The 22,101-nt window shown below is 61.0% G+C and overlaps 1 protein-coding gene across 1 annotated transcript in view; it reads right to left on the bottom strand.

Annotated features, from left to right (window-relative positions):
• Positions 1–1,672: 1,672 nt before the first annotated feature.
• LOC309685641 (sodium/glucose cotransporter 2-like) overlaps positions 1,673–22,101 on the bottom strand; it is a gene marked incomplete at both ends in the record, with an annotated part of 36,771 nt that continues 16,342 nt past the window's right edge. The window contains 8 exons of the mRNA XM_082501378.1: positions 1,673–1,841; positions 3,556–3,715; positions 6,494–6,601; positions 11,524–11,659; positions 13,263–13,462; positions 17,061–17,141; positions 19,447–19,552; positions 21,410–21,514. Coding sequence (XP_082357504.1) covers positions 1,673–1,841; positions 3,556–3,715; positions 6,494–6,601; positions 11,524–11,659; positions 13,263–13,462; positions 17,061–17,141; positions 19,447–19,552; positions 21,410–21,514 — 1,065 coding nt within the window. The remainder of the gene's footprint in view (positions 1,842–3,555; positions 3,716–6,493; positions 6,602–11,523; positions 11,660–13,262; positions 13,463–17,060; positions 17,142–19,446; positions 19,553–21,409; positions 21,515–22,101) is intronic.

The following is a 22,101-nucleotide window of genomic DNA, read 5'->3' as shown; positions in this document are numbered from 1 at the left end:
GGGGGGGGGGTGTCAGCATCCCTCCACGGACAACTAGATGTCCGTCCCCCCCCCACACACCTCTTAGGACCTCTGTCCCCCTTTGGATTCCTGTCCCCCCCCCCCCCAAATTTGGGGGTTTAGAGGCGTTTTAGTGGAATTTGGGCGATTCGGGGGGAATTGGGGGGGAAATTGGGGATTTAGAGGCGTTTTAGTGGAATTTGGGGGGAATTGGGGGGAAAATTGGGGATTTAGAGGCGTTTTAGTGGGAATTTGGGGGGAATTGGGGGGAAAATTGGGGATTTAGAGGCGTTTTAGTGGAATTTGGGGGGAATTGGGGGGAAAATTGGGGATTTAGAGGCGTTTTAGTGGAATTTGGGGGGAATTGGGGGGAAAATTGGGGATTTAGAGGCGTTTTAGTGGAATTTGGGCGATTCGGGGGGAATTGGGGGGAAAATTGGGGATTTAGAGGCGTTTTAGTGGAATTTGGGCGATTCGGAGGGAATTGGGGGGGAAATTGGGGATTTAGAGGCGTTTTAGTGGAATTTGGGCGATTCGGGGGGAATTGGGGGGAAAATTGGGGATTTAGAGGGGTTTTAGTGGAATTTGGGCGATTTGGGGGGGAATTGGGGGGAAAATTGGGGATTTAGAGGCGTTTTAGTGGAATTTGGGGGGAATTGGGGGCAAATTTGGGGGAAAATTGGGGATTTAGAGGCGTTTTAGTGGAATTTGGGCGATTCGGGGGGAATTGGGGGGAAAATTGGGGATTTAGAGGCGTTTTAGTGGAATTTGGGCGATTCGGGGGGAATTGGGGGGAAAATTGGGGATTTAGAGGCGTTTTAGTGGAATTTGAGGGGAATTGGGGGGAAAATTGGGGATTTAGAGGCGTTTTAGTGGAATTTGGGTGATTTGGGGGGAATTGGGGGGAAAATTGGGGATTTAGAGGCGTTCTAGTGGAATTTGGGCGATTTGGAGGGAATTGGGGGGAAAATTGGGGATTTAGAGGCGTTTTAGTGGAATTTGGGCGATTTGGGGGGAAAATTGGGGATTTAGAGGCGTTTTAGTGGAATTTGGGGGGAATTGGGGGGAATTGGGGGGGAAATTGGGGATTTAGAGGCGTTTTAGTGGAATTTGGGCGATTTGGGGGGAATTGGGGGGGAAAATTGGGGATTTAGAGGCGTTTTAGTGGAATTTGGGGGGAATTGGGGGGAATTGGGGGGAAAATTGGGGATTTAGAGGCGTTTTAGTGGAATTTGGGCGATTTGGGGGGAATTGGGGGGAAAATTGGGGATTTAGATGCGTTTTAGTGGAATTTGGGCGATTTGGGGGGAATTGGGGGGAAAATGGGGGATTTAGAGGCGTTTTAGTGGAATTTGGGGGGAATTGGGGGCAAATTTGGGGGAAAATTGGGGATTTAGAGGCGTTTTAGTGGAATTTGGGGGGAATTGGGGGCAAATTTGGGGGAAAATTGGGGATTTAGAGGCGTTTTAGTGGAATTTGGGGGGAATTGGGGGCAAATTTGGGGGAAAATTGGGGATTTAGAGGCGTTTTAGTGGAATTTGGGGGGAATTGGGGGCAAATTTGGGGGAAAATTGGGGATTTAGAGGCGTTTTAGTGGAATTTGGGGGGAATTGGGGGCAAATTTGGGGTGGGGGGGGGGTTGGGGGAAGGGTTGGGGGGGAGGGGAACTCACGGGCTCGTTGACGCGAGGGACGAAGATGGCGAGGAAGAAGACGGCGGCCACGGGGGGGGCGAGGTAACTGGCGATGGCCTGGATGTAATCGAAGAGCTGGCCCCCCCGGGCCGCCTCCACCACCGGCAACCAGGCCAGGCTCAGCCCCACCATGGCTACCACCCAAATCCTACCCGGGACACCGGTGGTCCACAACGTGCCGGGGTACCTCCCCAACCTCCCCCCAGATGTGTGGGACCGCCCCCCCCATCCCCCAGATGTAGGGGGCCCCACTGACCTTGACCCCTTTGACTGGGTTGACCTGAGCTCCCAAACGCCTAGGACCCCCCCACGGACACCAAGGTCCCCCACAGATGACTGGGACCACCCCACTGATGACTGGGACACCCCCACAGATGACTGGGAGCCCCCACAGATGACTGGGACCCCCCCAAGATACGTGGTGAACCCCCCCAGACACATGGATCCCCTCTGACCTTGACCCCTTTGACTGGGTTGACCTGAGCTCCCAAACGCCTAGGACCCCCACACGGACACCAAGGTCCCCCACAGATGACTGGGACCCCCCCACTGATGACTGGGAGCCCCCACAGATGACTGGGAGCCCCCCAGACACGTGGGACCCCCCCCAGACACGTGGGTCCCCTCTGACCTTGACCCCTTTGACTGGGTTGACCTGAGCTCCCAAACGCCTGGGACCCCCCCCAGGGACACCAAGGTCCCCCACGGATGACTGGGACCCCCCACTGATGACTGGGAGCCCCCACAGATGACTGGGACCCCCCAGACACGTGGGACCCCCCCCAGACACATGGGTCCCCTCTGACCTTGACCCCTGGGTCCCCTTTGACTGGGTTGACCTGAGCTCCCAAACGCCTGGGACCCCCCCCACGGACACCAAGGTCCCCCACGGATGACTGGGACCCCCCCACTGATGACTGGGACCCCCCCACAGATGACTGGGACCCCCCCAGACACGTGGGACACCCCCCCAGACACATGGGTCCCCTCTGACCTTGACCCCTTTGACTGGGTTGACCTGAGCTCCCAAACGCCTGGGACACCCCCCCCATGGACACCAGGGTCCCCCACGGATGACTGGGACCCCCCCACTGATGACTGGGACCCCCCCCACAGATGACTGGGAGCCCCCACAGATGACTGGGACCCCCCCCAGATACGTGGGACCCCCCCCAGACACATGGATCCCCTCTGACCTTGACCCCTGGGTCCCCTTTGACTGGGTTGACCTGAGCTCCCAAACACCTGGGACCCCCCCCATGGACACCAAGGTCCCCCACGGATGACTGGGACCCCCCCACTGATGACTGGGAGCCCCCACAGATAACTGGGACGCCCCCCTGACACGTGGGACCCCCCCAGACACATGGATCTCCTCTGACCTTGACCCCTTTGACTGGGTTGACCTGAGCTCCCAAACGCCTAGGACCCCCCCACGGACACCAAGGTCCCCCACAGATGACTGGGACCACCCCACTGATGACTGGGACACCCCCACAGATGACTGGGAGCCCCCACAGATGACTGGGACCCCCCCAGACACGTGGGACCCCCCCCAGACACATGGGTCCCCTCTGACCTTGACCCCTTTGACTGGGTTGACCTGAGCTCCCAAATGCCTGGGACCCCCCCATGGACACCAGGGTCCCCACGGATAACTGGGACCCCCCCACAGATGACTGGGAACCCCCCAAGATACGTGGGACCCCCCCCCAGACGCATGGGTCCCCTCTGACCTTGACCCCTGGGTCCCCCTGGCCTCCTGCATCCCCTTTGACCTTGACCCCTGTGTCCCCTCTGACCTTGACCCCTGCGTCCCCTTTGACCTTGACCCCCCGGGTGTGTCGTGGCCCCCCCCCCACCCCCCCCACCTGCCGGCGATGAGGAGGTGCCGGGGCCCGGCGCGGGGCCGCAGCCGTCGGTAGACGTCGAGGGTGAAGAGGGCCCCGGAACTGGCGAAGATGGAGGCCAGGGAGGACATGAGGGCGGCCAACACCACCGCCAACATCAGCCCGCGCAGGCCTGGGGGGGGGGGAAGGGGAGGGGGGGTCAGAGCGGGGACCCCCCCCTCAGCCTCCCAATAACCCACTAATAGCGCTAATGGCCATTAATAATGCTTTTCTAGCCATTAATCACCGATTAATAGCCATTAATAATGCCCTAATAGCCCAAAGAGTCTGCTAATAGCCATTAATAATGCCCTAACAGCCCACCAATAGCCCAAATAGTTCCCTAATAGCCATTAATAATGCCCTAATAGCCCAAATAGTCCGCTAATAGCCATTAATAATGCCCTAACAGCTCACCAATAGCCCAAATAGTTCCCTAATAGCCATTAATAATGCCCTAATAGCCCAAATAGTCCGCTAATAGCCATTAATAATGCCCTAACAGCCCAAATAGTCTGCTAATAGCCATCAATAATGCCCTAACAGGCCACCAATAGCCCAAATAGTTCCCTAATAGCCATTAATAATGCCCTAATAGCCCAAATAGTCCGCTATAGCCATCAATAATGCCCTAACAGCCCACCAATAGCCCAAATAGTTCCCTAATAGCCATTAATAATGCCCTAACAGCCCACCAATAGCCCAAATAGTTCCCTAATAGCCATTAATAATGCCCTAATAGCCCAAATAGTCCGCTAATAGCCATTAATAATGCCCTAACAGGCCACCAATAGCCCAAATAGTTCCCTAATAGCCATTAATAATGCCCTAATAGCCCAAATAGTTCCCTAATAGACATTAATAATGCCCTAACAGCCCACCAATAGCCCAAAAGTCCACTAATAGCCATTAACAATGCCCTAACAGCCCAAATAGTCCGCTAATAGCCATTAATAATGCCCTAATAGCCCAAATAGTCCGCTAATAGCCAGCTAATGAGGCCCTAACAGCCCCGCCAGGGTGGTACTTAATGGTAATTAGCATTAATTAGCAGTAATTAGCAGTAATTAAAGGGGGAGCCATACTCTCGGGCAGGAAGACGATGACGAGGTCGGGGTAGGCCCGGTTGGAGCCTCAGCCTAATTAACGCCCTAATAACACCCTAATAACCAGCTAATGAGGCCCTAACAGCCCTGCCGGGGTGGTAATTAATGTAATTAGCATTAATTAGAGGTAATTAGCAGTAATTAAGGAAGGGGGAGCCATACTGTGGAGCAGGAAGGCAATAACAAGGTGGAGTAGGCCCGTTGAAGCCTCAGGCTAATTAACACCCTAATGACACCCTAATAACCAGCTAATGAGGTCCTAAGAGCCCCCATGGGGTGGTAATTAATGGTAATTAGAGTAAATTAGCCATAATTAGCGTTAATTAGCAGTAATTAAAGGGGGAGCCATACTCTCGGGCAGGAGGATGATGACGAGGTCGGGGTAGGCCCGGTTGGAGCCTCAGGCTAATTAACGCCCTAATAACGCCCTAATAACCAGCTAATGAGGCCCTAACAGCCCAGCCGGGGTGATAATTAATGGTAATTAGCGTTAATTAGCAGTAATTAGCGGTAATTAAGGAAGGGGGAGCCATATTGTCAGGCAGGAGGGTGATCACAAGGTGGAGTAGGCCCCATTGAAGCCTCCGGCTAATTAACACCCTAATAATGCCCTAATAACCAACTAATGAGGTCCTAAGAGCCCCCATGGGGTCGTAATTAATGGTAATTAGAGTAAATTAGCCATAATTAGCGTTAATTAGCAATAATTAAAGGGGGAGCCACACTGTCGGGCAGGAGGATGATGACGAGGTCGGGGTAGGCCCGGTTGGAGCCTCAGGCTAATTAACGCCCTAATAACGCCCTAATAACCAGCTAATGAGGCCCTAACAGCCCCGCCGGGGTGGTAATTAATGGTAATTAGCGTTAATTAGCAGTAATTAGCGGTAATTAAAGGGGGAGCCACACTGTCGGGCAGGAGGACGATGACGAGGTAGGGGTAGGCCCGGTTGGAGCCTCAGGCTAATTAACGCCCTAATAACGCCCTAATAACCAGCTAATGAGGCCCTAACAGCCCCGCCGGGGTGGTAATTAATGTAATTAGCATTAATTAGAGGTAATTAGCAGTAATTAAGGAAGGGGGAGCCATACTGTCAAGCAGGAGGGTGATCACAAGGTGGAGTAGGCCAATTGAAGCCTCAGGCTAATTAACAACCTAATAACGCCCTAATAATCAGCTAATGAGGCCCTAACAGCCCTGCAGGGGTGGTAATTAGCGTTAATTAGCGGTAATTAGCGGTAATTAGCGGTAATTAAAGGGGGAGCCACACTGTCGGGCAGGAAGACGATGACGAGGTCGGGGTAGGCCCGGTTGGAGCCTCAGGCTAATTAACGCCCTAATAACGCCCTAATAACCAGCTAATGAGGCCCTAACAGCCCCGCCGGGGTGGTAATTAATGTAATTAGCATTAATTAGCGTTAATTAGCAGTAATTAAGGAAGGGGGAGCCATACTGTGGAGCAGGAAGGCAATAACAAGGTGGAGTAGGCCCCGTTGAAGCCTCAGGCTAATTAACACCCTAATGACACCCTAATAACCAGCTAATGAGGTCCTAAGAGCCCCCATGGGGTGGTAATTAATGGTAATTAGAGTAAATTAGCCATAATTAGCGTTAATTAGCAGTAATTAAAGGGGGAGCCATACTCTCGGGCAGGAGGATGATGACGAGGTCGGGGTAGGCCCGGTTGGAGCCTCAGGCTAATTAACGCCCTAATAACGCCCTAATAACCAGCTAATGAGGCCCTAACAGCCCCGCCGGGGTGGTAATTAATGTAATTAGCATTAATTAAGGGGGGGGGGGGCCGTACCATGGGGCAGGAGGGCGATGACGAGGCGGGGGTAGGCCAGGTTGGAGCAGCCGGCCGGGGAGCCGCAGGCCCGGTGGCAGTCCTGAGGGGCGGCACAGCCCACCACGTCTGTAGGGGGGAGAGGGGGATTGTGGGATAGTGGGGGTGTGGGGTGGGGGGGGTATAAGGGGATATAATGGGGAATTATGGGGTGGGGGGGTATTATGGGGTGGGGGGGGGTAATTATGGGATGTGGGGGGGTATTATGGGATGTGGAGGTGTATTATGGGATGCGGAGGGGTATTATGGGGTGGGGTGGGTATTATGGGATGGAGAGGGGTATTATGGGGTGTAGAGGGGTATTATGGGGTGGGGTGGGTATTATGGGATGGAGAGGGGTATTATGGGATGTGGGGGGTATTATGGGATGTGGGGGGTATTATGGGGTGTGGGGGGGTATTATGGGATGTAGAGGGGTATTATGGGGTGTGGGGGGGTATTATGGGGTGTGGGGGGGTATTATGGGATGTGGGGGGGTATTATGGGATGTGGGGGGGGGTATTATGGGGTGTGGGGGGTATTATGGGGTGTAGAGGGGTATTATGGGATGTGGAGGGGTATTATGGGATGTGGAGGGGGGTATTATGGGATGTGGGGGGTATTATGGGGTGTGGGGGGGTATTATGGGATGTGGAGGGGTATTATGGGATGTGGGGGGTATTATGGGATGGAGAGGGGTATTATGGGATGGAGAGGGGTATTATGGGATGTGGGGGGGTATTATGGGATGTGGGGGGTATTATGGGATGTGGGGGGGTATTATGGGATGGAGAGGGGTATTATGGGGTGTAGAGGGGTATTATGGGATGTGGGGGGGTATTATGGGGTGTGGAGGGGTATTATGGGGTGTGGGGGGGTATTATGGGATGTAGAGGGGTATTATGGGATGTGGGGGGGTATTATGGGATGGAGAGGGGTATTATGGGGTGTAGAGGGGTATTATGGGATGTGGAGGGGTATTATGGGACGTGGAGGGGTATTATGGGGTGTAGGGGGTTATTATGGGGTGTGGGGGGTTATTATGGGATGTGGAGGGGTATTATGGGGTGTGGGGGGTGATGGTGGGGATCGGGGGGGCTGAGGGGGTACTTGTGGGGCTCCATGGGGAGGGGAAGCTGGCGGCCATCTTGGGCGGCCATCTTGGGCCACCGGGGCCGGCGGCCATGTTGGGTTGGCCACGGAGGGTCAGGGGGACAGTGAGGGGGCCGTGGGGTGGCTGTGGGTCAAGAGGAGGAAGAAGACGCGGTGGCCATGTTGGGATGGCCAAGGAAGGTCAAGGGGACACCGAGGTGGCCGTGGGGTGTCGTTATGGGTCAAGGTGAGGAAGAAGATGCAGTGGCCATGTTGGGATGGCCATGTTGGGTTGGCCAAGGAAGGTCAGGGGGACAGCGAGGCGGCCCTGGGGGACGGTTATGGGTCAAGAGGAGGAAGAAGACAGCGGCGGCCATGTCTGGCGGCCATCTTGGGCAGGTGAGGGAAAGGGGGCGGGGTGAGCGAGGGGTGGCTGACCGGGGAAGAGGATGCGGGCGGCCATGTTGGGATGGCCAAGGAAGGTCAGGGGGACACTGAGGTGGCCGTGGGGGTGGTTATGGGTCAAGACGAGGAAGAAGATGCAGTGGCCATGTTGGGATGGCCAAGGAAGGTCAAGGGGACACCGAGGTGGCCGTGGGGTGTCGTTATGGGTCAAGGTGAGGAAGAAGACGTGGTGGCCATGTTGGGCAGCCATGTTGGGTTGGCCAAGGAAGGCTGAGGGACAGTGAGGTGGCCGTGGGGTGGCTGTGGGTCAAGATGAGGAAGAAGACGTGGTGGCCATGTTGGGATGGCCAAGGAAGGTCAGGGGGACACCGAGGTGGCCATAGGGGGTGGTTATGGGTCAAGATGGGGAAGAAGATGTGGTGGCCATGTTGGGCGGCCATGTTGGGATGGCCAAGGAAGGCTGAGGGACACCGAGGTGGCCATGGGGTGGCCGTGGGGGGTGGTTATGGGTCAAGAGGAGGAAGAAGACAGCGGCGGCCATGTCTGGCGGCCATCTTGGGCAGGTGAGGGAAAGGGGGCGGGGTGAGCGAGGGGTGGCTGACCGGGGAAGAGGATGCGGGCGGCCATGTTGGGATGGCCACGGAAGGTCAGGGGGACAGTGAGGTGGCCGTGGGGGTGGTTATGGGTCAAGGTGAGGAAGAAGATGCAGTGGCCATGTTGGGTTGGCCAAGGAAGGTCAGGGGGACACCAAGGTGGCCGTGGGGTGTCGTTATGGGTCAAGATGAGGAAGAAGATGCAGTGGCCATGTTGGGCAGCCATGTTGGGTTGGCCAAGGAAGGTCAGGGGGACAGCGAGGCGGCCCTGGGGGACGGTTATGGGTCAAGATGAGGAAGAAGACAGCGGCGGCCATGTCTGGCGGCCATCTTGGGCAGGTGAGGGAAAGGGGGCGGGGTGAGCGAGGGGTGGCTGACCGGGGAAGAGGATGCGGGCGGCCATGTTGGGATGGCCAAGGAAGGTCAGGGGGACACCGAGGTGGCCGTGGGGTGTCGTTATGGGTCAAGAGGAGGAAGAAGACGTGGTGGCCATGTTGGGATGGCCAAGGAAGGCTGAGGGACAGTGAGGTGGCCATGGGGTGGCCGTGGGGGGTGGTTATGGGTCAAGATGAGGAAGAAGACGGTGGCGGCCATGTTGGGATGGCCACGGAAGGTCAGGGGGACACCGAGGTGGCCGTGGGGTGTCGTTATGGGTCAAGACGGGGAAGAAGACGCAGTGGCCATGTTGGGTTGGCCACGGAAGGTCAAGGGGACACCGAGGTGGCCATGGGGGGTGGTTATGGGTCAAGGTGAGGAAGAAGATGCAGCGGCCATGTTGGGTTGGCCAAGGAAGGCTGAGGGACACTGAGGTGGCCATGGGGTGGCCATGGGGTGTCGTTATGGGTCAAGATGAGGAAGAAGACGCAGCGGCCATGTTGGGCGGCCATGTTGGGTTGGCCAAGGAAGGTCAAGGGGACAGCGAGGCGGCCATGGGGGACGGTTATGGGTCAAGATGAGGAAGAAGACGGCGGCGGCCATGTCTGGCGGCCATCTTGGGCAGGTGAGGGAAAGGGGGCGGGGTGAGCGAGGGGTGGCTGACCGGGGAAGAGGATGCGGGCGGCCATGTTGGGATGGCCACGGAAGGTCAGGGGGACACCGAGGTGGCCATGAGGTGTCGTTATGGGTCAAGGTGAGGAAGAAGATGTGGTGGCCATGTTGGGCAGCCATGTTGGGTTGGCCAAGGAAGGCTGAGGGACAGTGAGGTGGCCGTGGGGTGGCTGTGGGTCAAGATGAGGAAGAAGAAGTGGTGGCCATGTTGGGATGGCCAAGGAAGGTCAAGGGGACACCGAGGTGGCCATAGGGGGCGGTTATGGGTCAAGACGAGGAAGAAGACGTGGTGGCCATGTTGGGCGGCCATGTTGGATTGGCCAAGGAAGGCTGAGGGACACCGAGGTGGCAATGGGGCGGCCCTGGGGGACGGTTATGGGTCAAGAGGAGGAAGAAGACAGCGGCGGCCATGTCTGGCGGCCATCTTGGGCAGGTGAGGGAAAGGGGGCGGGGTGAGCGAGGGGTGGCTGACCGGGGAAGAGGATGCGGGCGGCCATGTTGGGATGGCCACGGAAGGTCAAGGGGACACCGAGGTGGCCATGGGGTGTCGTTATGGGTCAAGGTGAGGAAGAAGATGCAGCGGCCATGTTGGGTTGGCCAAGGAAGGTCAGGGGGACAGTGAGGTGGCCGTGGGGGGTGGTTATGGGTCAAGACGAGGAAGAAGACGTGGTGGCCATGTTGGGATGGCCAAGGAAGGTCAGGGGGACACCAAGGTGGCCGTGGGGTGTCGTTATGGGTCAAGGTGAGGAAGAAGATGCAGCGGCCATGTTGGGTTGGCCAAGGAAGGTCAGGGGGACAGTGAGGTGGCCGTGGGGGGTGGTTATGGGTCAAGACGAGGAAGAAGACGTGGTGGCCATGTTGGGTTGGCCAAGGAAGGTCAGGGGGACACTGAGGTGGCCGTGGGGTGTCGTTATGGGTCAAGATGAGGAAGAAGATGCAGTGGCCATGTTGGGCAGCCATGTTGGGTTGGCCAAGGAAGGTCAGGGGGACAGCGAGGCGGCCCTGGGGGACGGTTATGGGTCAAGATGAGGAAGAAGACAGCGGCGGCCATGTCTGGCGGCCATCTTGGGCAGGTGAGGGAAAGGGGGCGGGGTGAGCGAGGGGTGGCTGACCGGGGAAGAGGATGCGGGCGGCCATGTTGGGATGGCCAAGGAAGGTCAGGGGGACACCGAGGTGGCCGTGGGGTGTCGTTATGGGTCAAGACGAGGAAGAAGACGTGGTGGCCATGTTGGGATGGCCAAGGAAGGTCAGGGGGACACTGAGGTGGCCGTGGGGTGTCGTTATGGGTCAAGATGAGGAAGAAGATGCAGTGGCCATGTTGGGCAGCCATGTTGGGTTGGCCAAGGAAGGTCAGGGGGACAGTGAGGTGGCCGTGGGGTGTCGTTATGGGTCAAGGTGAGGAAGAAGATGTGGTGGCCATGTTGGGATGGCCACGGAGGGTCAGGGGGACACCGAGGTGGCCATGGGGTGTCGTTATGGGTCAAGACGAGGAAGAAGATGCAGTGGCCATGTTGGGCAGCCATGTTGGGTTGGCCAAGGAAGGCTGAGGGACAGTGAGGTGGCCGTGGGGTGGCTGTGGGTCAAGATGAGGAAGAAGAAGTGGTGGCCATGTTGGGTTGGCCAAGGAAGGTCAAGGGGACACCGAGGTGGCCATAGGGGGCGGTTATGGGTCAAGACGAGGAAGAAGACGTGGTGGCCATGTTGGGCGGCCATGTTGGGTTGGCCAAGGAAGGCTGAGGGACACCGAGGTGGCCATGGGGTGGCCGTGGGGGGTGGTTATGGGTCAAGAGGAGGAAGAAGACAGCGGCGGCCATGTCTGGCGGCCATCTTGGGCAGGTGAGGGAAAGGGGGCGGGGTGAGCGAGGGGTGGCTGACCGGGGAAGAGGATGCGGGCGGCCATGCCGGGCAGCACCATGAGGAACATGGGCAGCACTTTGAGGTAACCGCAGACGACGCAGCCGGCGCGGACGTGGGTGAGGGAGCGGCCGGCCAGGCAGCGCTGCACGATGACCTGAGGGGGTGGGGAGTGGGGGGGGTTGGATTTCGGGAGGGGAGGGCATTGGCGCCCAGTGCTCCCAGTGCCGCACTGGTGCCTCCCAGTTACACCTCGGTGCCTCCCAGTCTGCTACCAGGCCCGTCCCGTGGGTGTCTTTGGGCCTCAATCCCTTCCGAGTTTCTCCCAGTGTCTCCCAGTTCCCCCCGCCAGTGTCTCCCAGTGCCCATCGATCCATTCCCAGTCGCTCCCAGTCCCTCCCAGTTCCCCTCCAGTGTCTCCCAGCACCTCCCACTGTCTCCCGGTGCCCCTCAATCCCTTCTCAGTCCCTCCCAGTGTCTCCCAGTTCCCCTCCAGTGTCTCCCAGCAGCTCCCGCTGTCTCCCAGTGCCCATCAATCCATTCCCAGTCCCTCCCAGTGCCCCTCAGTCCCCTCCCAGTCCCTCCCAGCCCCACCCAATCACCTCCCAGCGCCTCCCAGTCCCCTCCCAGTGCCTCCCAATCCCCTCCCAATCCCCTCCCAGTGCCTCCTAATCCCCTCCCAGTGCTTCCCAGCGCCTCCCAATCCCCTCCCAGCGCCTCCCAGTGCCTCCCAATCCCCTCCCAGTGCCTCCTAATCCCCTCCCAGCGCCTCCCAGTGCCTCCCAATCCCCTCCCAGCGCCTCCCAGTGCCTCCCAATCCCCTCCCAATCCCCTCCCAGTGCCTCCTAATCCCCTCCCAGTGCTTCCCAGCGCCTCCCAATCCCCTCCCAGCGCCTCCCAGTGCCTCCCAATCCCCTCCCAGCGCCTCCCAGTGCCTCCCAATCCCCTCCCAGTGCCTCCCAGTGCCTCCCAATCCCCTCCCAGCGCCTCCCAATCCCCTCCCAGCGCCTCCCAGTGCCTCCCAATCCCCTCCCAGTGCCTCCCAATCCCCTCCCAGTGCCTCCCAATCCCCTCCCAGTGCCTCCTAATCCCCTCCCAGCGCCTCCCAGTGCCTCCCAATCCCCTCCCAGCACCTCCCAGTGCCTCCCAATCCCCTCCCAGTGCCTCCCAATCCCCTCCCAGTGCCTCCCAGTGCCTCCCAATCCCCTCCCAGCACCTCCCAGTGCCTCCCAATCCCCTCCCAGCGCCTCCCAGTGCCTCCCAATCCCCTCCCAGTGCCTCCCAATCCCCTCCCAGTGCCTCCTAATCCCCTCCCAGCGCCTCCCAGTGCCTCCCAATCCCCTCCCAGCACCTCCCAGTGCCTCCCAATCCCCTCCCAGTGCCTCCCAATCCCCTCCCAGCGCCTCCCAATCCCCTCCCAGCGCCTCCCAGTGCCTCCCAATCCCCTCCCAGTGCCTCCTAATCCCCTCCCCGCGCCTCCCAGCGCCTCCCAATCCCCTCTCAGCGCCTCCCAGTGCCTCCCAATCCCCTCCCAGCGCCTCCCAATCCCCTCCCAGCGCCTCCCAGTGCCTCCCAATCCCCTCCCAGTGCCTCCTAATCCCCTCCCCGCGCCTCCCAGCGCCTCCCAATCCCCTCTCAGCGCCTCCCAGTGCCTCCCAATCCCCTCCCAGTGCCTCCCAATCCCCTCCCAGCGCCTCCCAGTGCCTCCCAGTCCCCTCCCAGCGCCTCCCAGCCCCCTTCCCGGCGCCTCCCAGTCCCACCTGGTCGGTACACCAGTACCAGGCGGAGATGATGCCCAGTCCCAGGAGGAGGCCGGGCCAGGGCAGGTCCCCCGTACTGGGATGCCGCAGGAGGTGGAAGGCGTCGGGGCGGGGGCGGCCGCAGGGCCCCGTCGCGTTGGGGGGCAGCGCCAGGGGGTAACGCTCCACCAGCCCCTCGTAGCCCCCCACGGCACCCAGGGCTGCAGGGGTCCCCAGTATGGACCAGTAAGGACCAGTATGGACCAGTGGGGGGGGGGGGGGGAGGTCCAGCCTGCCTTCGCAGGGCTCCTGCTGCCTCCTCCCAGTGCTCCCAGTACAGCCCAGTGCCTCCCCCAGGGCTCCCCCACAAGGCCCAGCACCAGTGTAGACCAGTATAGACCAGTATAGACCAATATAAACCAGTTTGGAACAGTACGAGGCTTGTGGGAGGCACAGCGTGCCTTCCCAGGTCTCCCATTGCCTCCTCCCAGTGCTCCCAGTACAGCCCAGTGCCTCCCCCAGAGCTCCCCCACAAGGCCCAGCACCAGTGTAGACCAGTATAGACCAATATAAACCAGTTTGGAACAGTACGAGGCTTGTGGGAGGCACAGCGTGCCTCCCCAGGTCTCCCACTGCCTCCTCCCAGTGCTCCCAGTACAGCCCAGTGCCTCCCCCAGAGCTCCCCCACAAGGCCCAGTACCAGTGTAGACCAGTATAGATCAGTATAGACCAGTATAGACCAATATAAACCAGTTTGGAACAGTACGAGGCTTGTGGGAGGCACAGCGTGCCTCCCCAGGTCTCCCATTGCCTCCTCCCAGTGCTCCCAGTACAGCCCAGTGCCTCCCCCAGAGCTCCCCCACAAGGCCCAGCACCAGTGTAGACCAGTATAGACCAATATAAACCAGTTTGGAACAGTACGAGGCTTGTGGGAGGCACAGCGTGCCTCCCCAGGTCTCCCACTGCCTCCTCCCAGTGCTCCCAGTACAGCCCAGTGCCTCCCCCAGAGCTCCCCCACAAGGCCCAGTACCAGTGTAGACCAGTATAGACCAGTATAGACCAGTATAGACCAATATAAACCAGTTTGGAACAGTACGAGGCTTGTGGGAGGCACAGCGTGCCTCCCCAGGTCTCCCATTGCCTCCTCCCAGTGCTCCCAGTACAGCCCAGTGCCTCCCCCAGAGCTCCCCCACAAGGCCCAGCACCAGTGTAGACCAGTATAGACCAATATAAACCAGTTTGGAACAGTACGAGGCTTGTGGGAGGCACAGCGTGCCTCCCCAGGTCTCCCACTGCCTCCTCCCAGTGCTCCCAGTACAGCCCAGTGCCTCCCCCAGAGCTCCCCCACAAGGCCCAGTACCAGTGTAGACCAGTATAGACCAGTATAGACCAGTATAGACCAATATAAACCAGTTTGGAACAGTACGAGGCTTGTGGGAGGCACAGCGTGCCTCCCCAGGTCTCCCATTGCCTCCTCCCAGTGCTCCCAGTACAGCCCAGTGCCTCCCCCAGAGCTCCCCCACAAGGCCCAGTACCAGTGTAGACCAGTATAGACCAGTATAGACCAGTATAGACCAATATAAACCAGTTTGGAACAGTACGAGGCTTGTGGGAGGCACAGCGTGCCTCCCCAGGTCTCCCATTGCCTCCTCCCAGTGCTCCCAGTACAGCCCAGTGCCTCCCCCAGAGCTCCCCCACAAGGCCCAGCACCAGTGTAGACCAGTATAGACCAGTATAGACCAGTATAGACCAATATAAACCAGTTTGGAACAGTACGAGGCTTGTGGGAGGCACAGCGTGCCTCCCCAGGTCTCCCACTGCCTCCTCCCAGTGCTCCCAGTACAGCCCAGTGCTTCCCCCAGAGCTCCCCCACAAGGCCCAGCACCAGTGTAGACCAGTATAGACCAGTATAGACCAATATAAACCAGTTTGGAACAGTACGAGGCTTGTGGGAGGCACAGCGTGCCTCCCCAGGTCTCCCATTGCCTCCTCCCAGTGCTCCCAGTACAGCCCAGTGCCTCCCCCAGGGCTCCCCCATAAGGGCCAGCACCAGTGTAGACCAGTATAGACCAGTATAGACCAGTTTGGACTGGTATGGTTCTCAGAGGAGGCACAATGTGTGTTCCCAGGGCTCCTGCTGCCTCCTCCCAGTGCTCCCAGTACAGCCTAGTGCCCATCAGTCCCAGGACCAGTGTGGACCAGTATCAACCAGTACGACACTGCAGTGCTGCCTTCCACTGCCTCCCATTGCCTCCCAGTCGCCTCCCAGTGTCCCCCCAGTCCACTTCCAGTATCCCCCAGTCCCCTCCCAGCACCTCCTGGTGCCTCCCACTCCCCTCCCAGTGTCTCCCAGTGCTCCCCAGTCCCCTCCCAGTCCCCTCCCAGCATCTCCCAGTCCCCTCCCAGCACCTCCTGGTGCCTCCCACTCCCTTCCCAGTACTCCCAGTGTCTCCCAGTGCTTCCCAGTCCCCTCCCAGTGTCTCCCAGTGCTCCCCAGTCCCTTCCCAGTCCCCTCCCAGTCCCCTCCCAGACCTCGTGGTGCCTCCCACTCCCTTCCCAGTACTCCCAGTGCCTCCCAGTGCTCCCCAGTCCCTCCCAGTCCCCTCCCAGTGTCTCCCAGTGCTCCCCAGTCCCCTCCCAGCACCTCCTGGTGCCTCCCACTCCCTTCCCAGTACTCCCAGTGCCTCCCAGTGCTCCCCAGTTCCCTCCCAGTCCCCTCCCAGTGTCTCCCAGTGCTCCCCAGTCCCTTCCCAGTCCCCTCCCAGTCCCCTCCCAGACCTCGTGGTGCCTCCCACTCCCTTCCCAGTACTCCCAGTGTCTCCCAGTGCTCCCCAGTCCCCTCCCAGCACCTCCTGGTGCCTCCCACTCCCTTCCCAGTACTCCCAGTGTCTCCCAGTGCTCCCCAGTCCCTCCCAGTCCCCTCCCAGTGTCTCCAAGTGCTCCCCAGTCCCTTCCCAGTCCCCTCCCAGTCCCCTCCCAGACCTCGTGGTGCCTCCCACTCCCTTCCCAGTACTCCCAGTGTCTCCCAGTGCTCCCCAGTCCCCTCCCAGCACCTCCTGGTGCCTCCCACTCCCTTCCCAGTACTCCCAGTGTCTCCCAGTGCTCCCCAGTTCCCTCCCAGTCCCCTCCCAGTGTCTCCCAGTGCTCCCCAGTCCCCTCCCAGTCCCCTCCCAGTGTCTTCCAGTGCTCCCCAGTCCCCTCCCAGCACCTCCTGGTGCCTCCCACTCCCTTCCCAGTACTCCCAGTGTCTCCCAGTGCTTCCCAGTCCCCTCCCAGTCCCCTCCCAGTGTCTCCCAGTGCTCCCCAGTCCCCTCCCAGCACCTCCTGGTGCCTCCCACTCCCTTCCCAGTACTCCCAGTGCCTCCCAGTGCTCCCCAGTTCCCTCCCAGTCCCCTCCCAGTGTCTCCCAGTGCTCCCCAGTCCCCTCCCAGTCCCCTCCCAGTGTCTCCCAGTGCTCCCCAGTCCCCTCCCAGCACCTCCTGGTGCCTCCCACTCCCTTCCCAGTACTCCCAGTGCCTCCCAGTGCTCCCCAGTTCCCTCCCAGTCCCCTCCCAGTGTCTCCCAGTGCTCCCCAGTCCCCTCCCAGTCCCCTCCCAGTGTCTCCCAGTGCTCCCCAGTCCCCTCCCAGCACTTCCTGGTGCCTCCCACTGCTCCCCAGTCCCCTCCCAGTCCCCTCCCAGTGTCTCCCAGTGCTCCCCAGTCCCCTCCCAGCACCTCCTGGTGCCTCCCACTCCCTTCCCAGTACTCCCAGTGTCTCCCAGTGCTCCCCAGTCCCTTCCCAGTCCCCTCCCAGTCCCCTCCCAGTGCTCCCAGTCCCACCGTAGCCGGCCAGGACGGAGGCCCCCACGATGATGATGAGGGTCTGCGCCAGGTCCGCGTACATCAGCGCCGCCAGCCCCCCTGCAGGCCACGCCCCCCTCGTCAGGCCACGCCCCTAAAAGCCCCTCCCACGACCAGGCCACGCCCCCTCCCCCCCGTAGGCCACGCCCCTCCTAGATGGACCCGCCCCCACCCTGTGCGCACACTGCCAGGACCCTCCGGGCCCCGCCCCCCTTAGCCCCGCCCCCTTATCCCCGCCCTATATAGCCACACCCACATGACCACGCCCCAATTGTAGCCACGCCCACACAAGCCACGCCCCCATAGGCCAAGCCCACCACCCCGCAACCACCAGCAGTTCCCACCACCTTATTCCCCCCGGGCCCCTCTTCTCCCTTGGCCACACCCCCTATGGCCACACCCCTATGGCCACACCCACTTTGTGACCACACCCCCCTTTTACCACGCCCACAAAAGCCACGCCCCTCCCGGCCACGCCCCCCCCGCACCACCAGCAGTTCCCACCACCTTATTCCCTCCCCCCCCCCCCCGGGCCTCTCCCTTCCCTTGGCCACACCCCCTATGGCCACTCCCCCTTTTATGGCCACTCCCCCTTTTGACCACGCCCACACACGCCACGCCCCATAGGCCACGCCCCCCCCTTCGCACCACCAGCAGTTCCCACCACCTTATTCCCCCCCGGGCCCCTCCTCTCCCTTGGCCACACCCCCTATGGCCACACCCACTTTGTGACCACACCCCCCTTTTACCACGCCCACAAAAGCCACGCCATCCCGGCCACGCCCCCCCCTCGCACCACCAGCAGTTCCCACCGCCTTATCCCCCCCCGGACCCCTCCCCTCCCTTGACCCCTCCCCTCCCTTGGCCACACCCCCTATGGCCACACCCCCTTTTTGGCCACTCCCCCTTTTGACCGCGCCCACACAAGCCACGCCCCTCCCGGCCACGCCCCCCCCTCCGCACCACCAGCAGTTCCCACCACCTTATTCCCTCCCCCCCCCCCGGGCCTCTCCCTTCCCTTGGCCACACCCCCTTTGGCCACACCCCTATGGACACACCCACTTTGTGGCCACACCCCCTTTTTACCACGCCCACGCAAAGCCACGCCCCTCCCGGCCAGGATCCCCCACCCCCCCGCCACCAGCAGTTCCCACCACCTTATTCCCCCCTGGGCCCCTCCCCTCCCTTGGCCACACCCCCTATGGCCACACCCCCTTTGTGGCCACTCCCCCTTTTGACCACGCCCACACACGCCACGCCCCATAGGCCACGCCCCCCCCCCTTCGCACCACCAGCAGTTCCCACCACCTTATTCCCCCCGGGCCCCTCCCCTCCCTTGGCCACACCCCCTATGGCCACACCCCCTTTTGTGGCCACTCCCACTTTTGACCACGCCCACACAAAGCCACGCCCCTCCAGGCCATGCCCCCCCCCGCACCACCAGCAGTTCCCACCACCTTATTCCCTTCCCCCCGGGCCCCTGCCCTCCCTTGGCCACACCCCCTATGGCCACACCCCTATGGCCACACCCACTTTGTGACCACACCCCCTTTTACCACGCCCACAAAAGCCACGCCCCTCCCGGCCACGCCCCCCCCCCGCACCACCAGCAGTTCCCACCACCTTATTCCCCCCTGGGCCCCTCCCCTCCCTTGGCCACACCCCTATGGCCACACCCCCTTTTGTGGCCACTCCCACTTTTGACCACGCCCACACAAAGCCACGCCCCTCCAGGCCATGCCCCCCCCCGCACCACCAGCAGTTCCCACCACCTTATTCCCTTCCCCCCGGGCCCCTGCCCTCCCTTGGCCACACCCCCTATGGCCACACCCCTATGGCCACACCCACTTTGTGACCACACCCCCTTTTACCACGCCCACAAAAGCCACGCCCCTCCCGGCCACGCCCCCCCCCCCGCACCACCAGCAGTTCCCACCACCTTATTCCCCCCTGGGCCCCTCCCCTCCCTTGGCCACACCCCTATGGCCACACCCCCTTTTGTGGCCACTCCCACTTTTGACCACGCCCACACAAAGCCACGCCCCTCCAGGCCATGCCCCCCCCCGCACCACCAGCAGTTCCCACCACCTTATTCCCTTCCCCCCGGGCCCCTGCCCTCCCTTGGCCACACCCCCTATGGCCACACCCCTATGGCCACACCCACTTTGTGACCACACCCCCCTTTTACCACGCCCACAAAAGCCACGCCCCTCCCGGCCACGCCCCCCCCCAGCAGTTCCCACCACCTTATCCCCCCCACCCCCACCCCCCAACTGGGCCCCTCCCTTCCCTTGGCCCCGCCCCCTCCCCGGCCGTGGCCACGCCCCCTTTGCGGCCACGCCCTCCCGGCGGCTCCGCCCCCCACCGGTGACGGTGTAGACGGCGGTGACGGCCAAGAGGGCCCCCACGGAGGCGTAGAGGTCCCAACCCAACGCCTCCCGGATGAAGATGGCCCCCGAGTACATGTCCACCTGGGGGGGAGGGGGGGGGGGGGAGAGAGGGGCGGGGCCTATAGGGACGGGGCCTATAGGGAGCCCTCTGGAACCTATAGGGACCCCTCAGGGCCTATAGGGACCCCCAGACCCCATAGAGACACCTCTATCCCTATAGGGACCCCCAGACCCCATAGGGACCCCTCAGGACCTATAGGGACCCCCAGACCCCATAGGGACTCCTCAGGACCTATAGGGACCCCCAGACCCCATAAGGACCCCCAGACCCCATAGGGACTCCTCAGGACCTATAGGGACCCCCAGACCCCATAAGGACCCCCAGACCCCATAGGGACCCCTCAGGACCTATAGGGACCCCCAGACCCCATAAGGACCCCCAGACCCCATAGGGACTCCTCAGGACCTATAGGGACCCCCAGACCCCATAAGGACCCCCAGACCCCATAGGGACCCCTCAGGACCTATAGGGACCCCCAGACCCCATAAGGACCCCCAGACCCCATAGGGACTCCTCAGGACCTATAGGGACCCCCAGACCCCATAAGGACCCCCAGACCCCATAGGGATCCCCAGAACCCATAGGGACACTTCTATCCCTATAGGGACCCCCAGACCCCATAGGGACCCCTCAGGACCTATAGGGACCCCCAGACCCCATAGGGATCCCCAGACCCCATAGGGACCCCTCAGGACCTATAGGGACCCCCAGACCCCATAGGGACCCCTCTATCCCTATAGGGACCCCCATAGGGACCCCCAGACCCCATAGGGATCCCTCTATCCCTATAGGGACCCCCAGACCCCATAAGGACCCCCAGACCCCATAGGGACCCCTCAGGACCTATAGGGACCCCCAGACCCCATAGGGATCCCCAGACCCCATAGGGACCCCTCAGGACCTATAGGGACCCCCAGACCCCATAGGGACCCCTCTATCCCTATAGGGACCCCCATAGGGACCCCCAGACCCCATAGGGATCCCTCTATCCCTATAGGGACCCCCAGACCCCATAAGGACCCCCAGACCCCATAGGGACTCCTCAGGACCTATAGGGACCCCCAGACCCCATAAGGACCCCCAGACCCCATAGGGACCCCTCAGGACCTATAGGGACCCCCAGACCCCATAGGGATCCCCAGACCCCATAGGGACCCCTCAGGACCTATAGGGACCCCCAGACCCCATAGGGACCCCTCTATCCCTATAGGGACCCCCATAGGGACCCCCAGACCCCATAGGGATCCCTCTATCCCTATAGGGACCCCCAGACCCCATAAGGACCCCCAGACCCCATAGGGACCCCTCAGGACCTATAGGGACCCCCAGACCCCATAGGGATCCCCAGACCCCATAGGGACCCCTCAGGACCTATAGGGACCCCCAGACCCCATAGGGACCCCTCTATCCCTATAGGGACCCCCATAGGGACCCCCAGACCCCATAGGGATCCCTCTATCCCTATAGGGACCCCCAGACCCCATAAGGACCCCCAGACCCCATAGGGACCCCTCAGGACCTATAGGGACCCCCAGACCCCATAGGGACCCCTCTATCCCTATAGGGACCCCCAGACCCCATAGAGACCCCTCAGGACCTATAGGGACCCCTCAGCCCCTATAGATCCCCCCCACCCCCTATACATCCCCCCCATCCCCTATAGATCCCCCCCCAACCCTTAGAGGCGCCCCCTCACCCCCCATAGAACCCCCCCCAAGTACCCCCCAACCCCTATACCCCCCTTCCATCTCCCCTATATGTCGTGTGTCCCCCCCTCCACCTCCCCTATAGGTGTCCCCCCGCCCCCTATGGCCCCTATAGGTGTGTCCCCACCCCCCCCCGCCCCCTATAGCCCCTATAGGTCCCCCGCCCCATACCGAGATCTTGGTGGAGACGTAGAGGCCGAGGGAGAGCAGCGCCAGGTACAGGCGGATGCGGCCCCCCCCGAACCGCTTGCCCAGGTACTGCGGCATGGTGGCCACCTGGGGACAGCGGGGACAACCCCCCCGTCACCCGTCGGCACCCGCCGTCACCCGTCGTCACCCCCACATCTACCTGCTGTCACCCCCACCTCGCCTGCTGTCACCCCCACCTCGCCTGCTGTCACCCCGCCGCGTCACCCGGTGGCACTCGGCGTCACCCGCTGTCACACACACCCCCTATGTCACCTGGTCGCACCCATGTGTCACCCAGTGTCACCTTCATGTCACCCGGTGACACCCCTCTGTTAACCTCTGTGTCACTCGGCGTCACTCAGTGTCACACACACACACCCCATGTCACCTGGTCACACCCACGTGTCACCCAGTGTCACCCTCATGTCACTGGTGACACCCCTGTGTTAACCCCAGTGTCACCCCCCCGTGTCACCCGATGTCACTCAGCGTCACTTGGTGTCACACACACACACCCCATGTCACCTGGTCGCACCCATGTGTCACCCTCATGTCACCCGGTGACACCCCTGTGTTAACCCCAGTGTCACTCAGTGTCACCCGCTGTCACACACACACCCCCTATGTCACCTGGTCGCACCCACGTGTCACCCAGTGTCACCCTCATGTCACTG

Source organism: Vanellus vanellus (genome assembly GCF_965231255.1).
Source record: "Vanellus vanellus genome assembly, contig: HAP1_SCAFFOLD_1414, whole genome shotgun sequence".
NCBI classification, from domain to species: domain Eukaryota; kingdom Metazoa; phylum Chordata; class Aves; order Charadriiformes; family Charadriidae; genus Vanellus; species Vanellus vanellus.
Note: the sequence above shows the minus strand (reverse complement) of the source record. Positions and strands in the feature narration are given on the sequence as shown.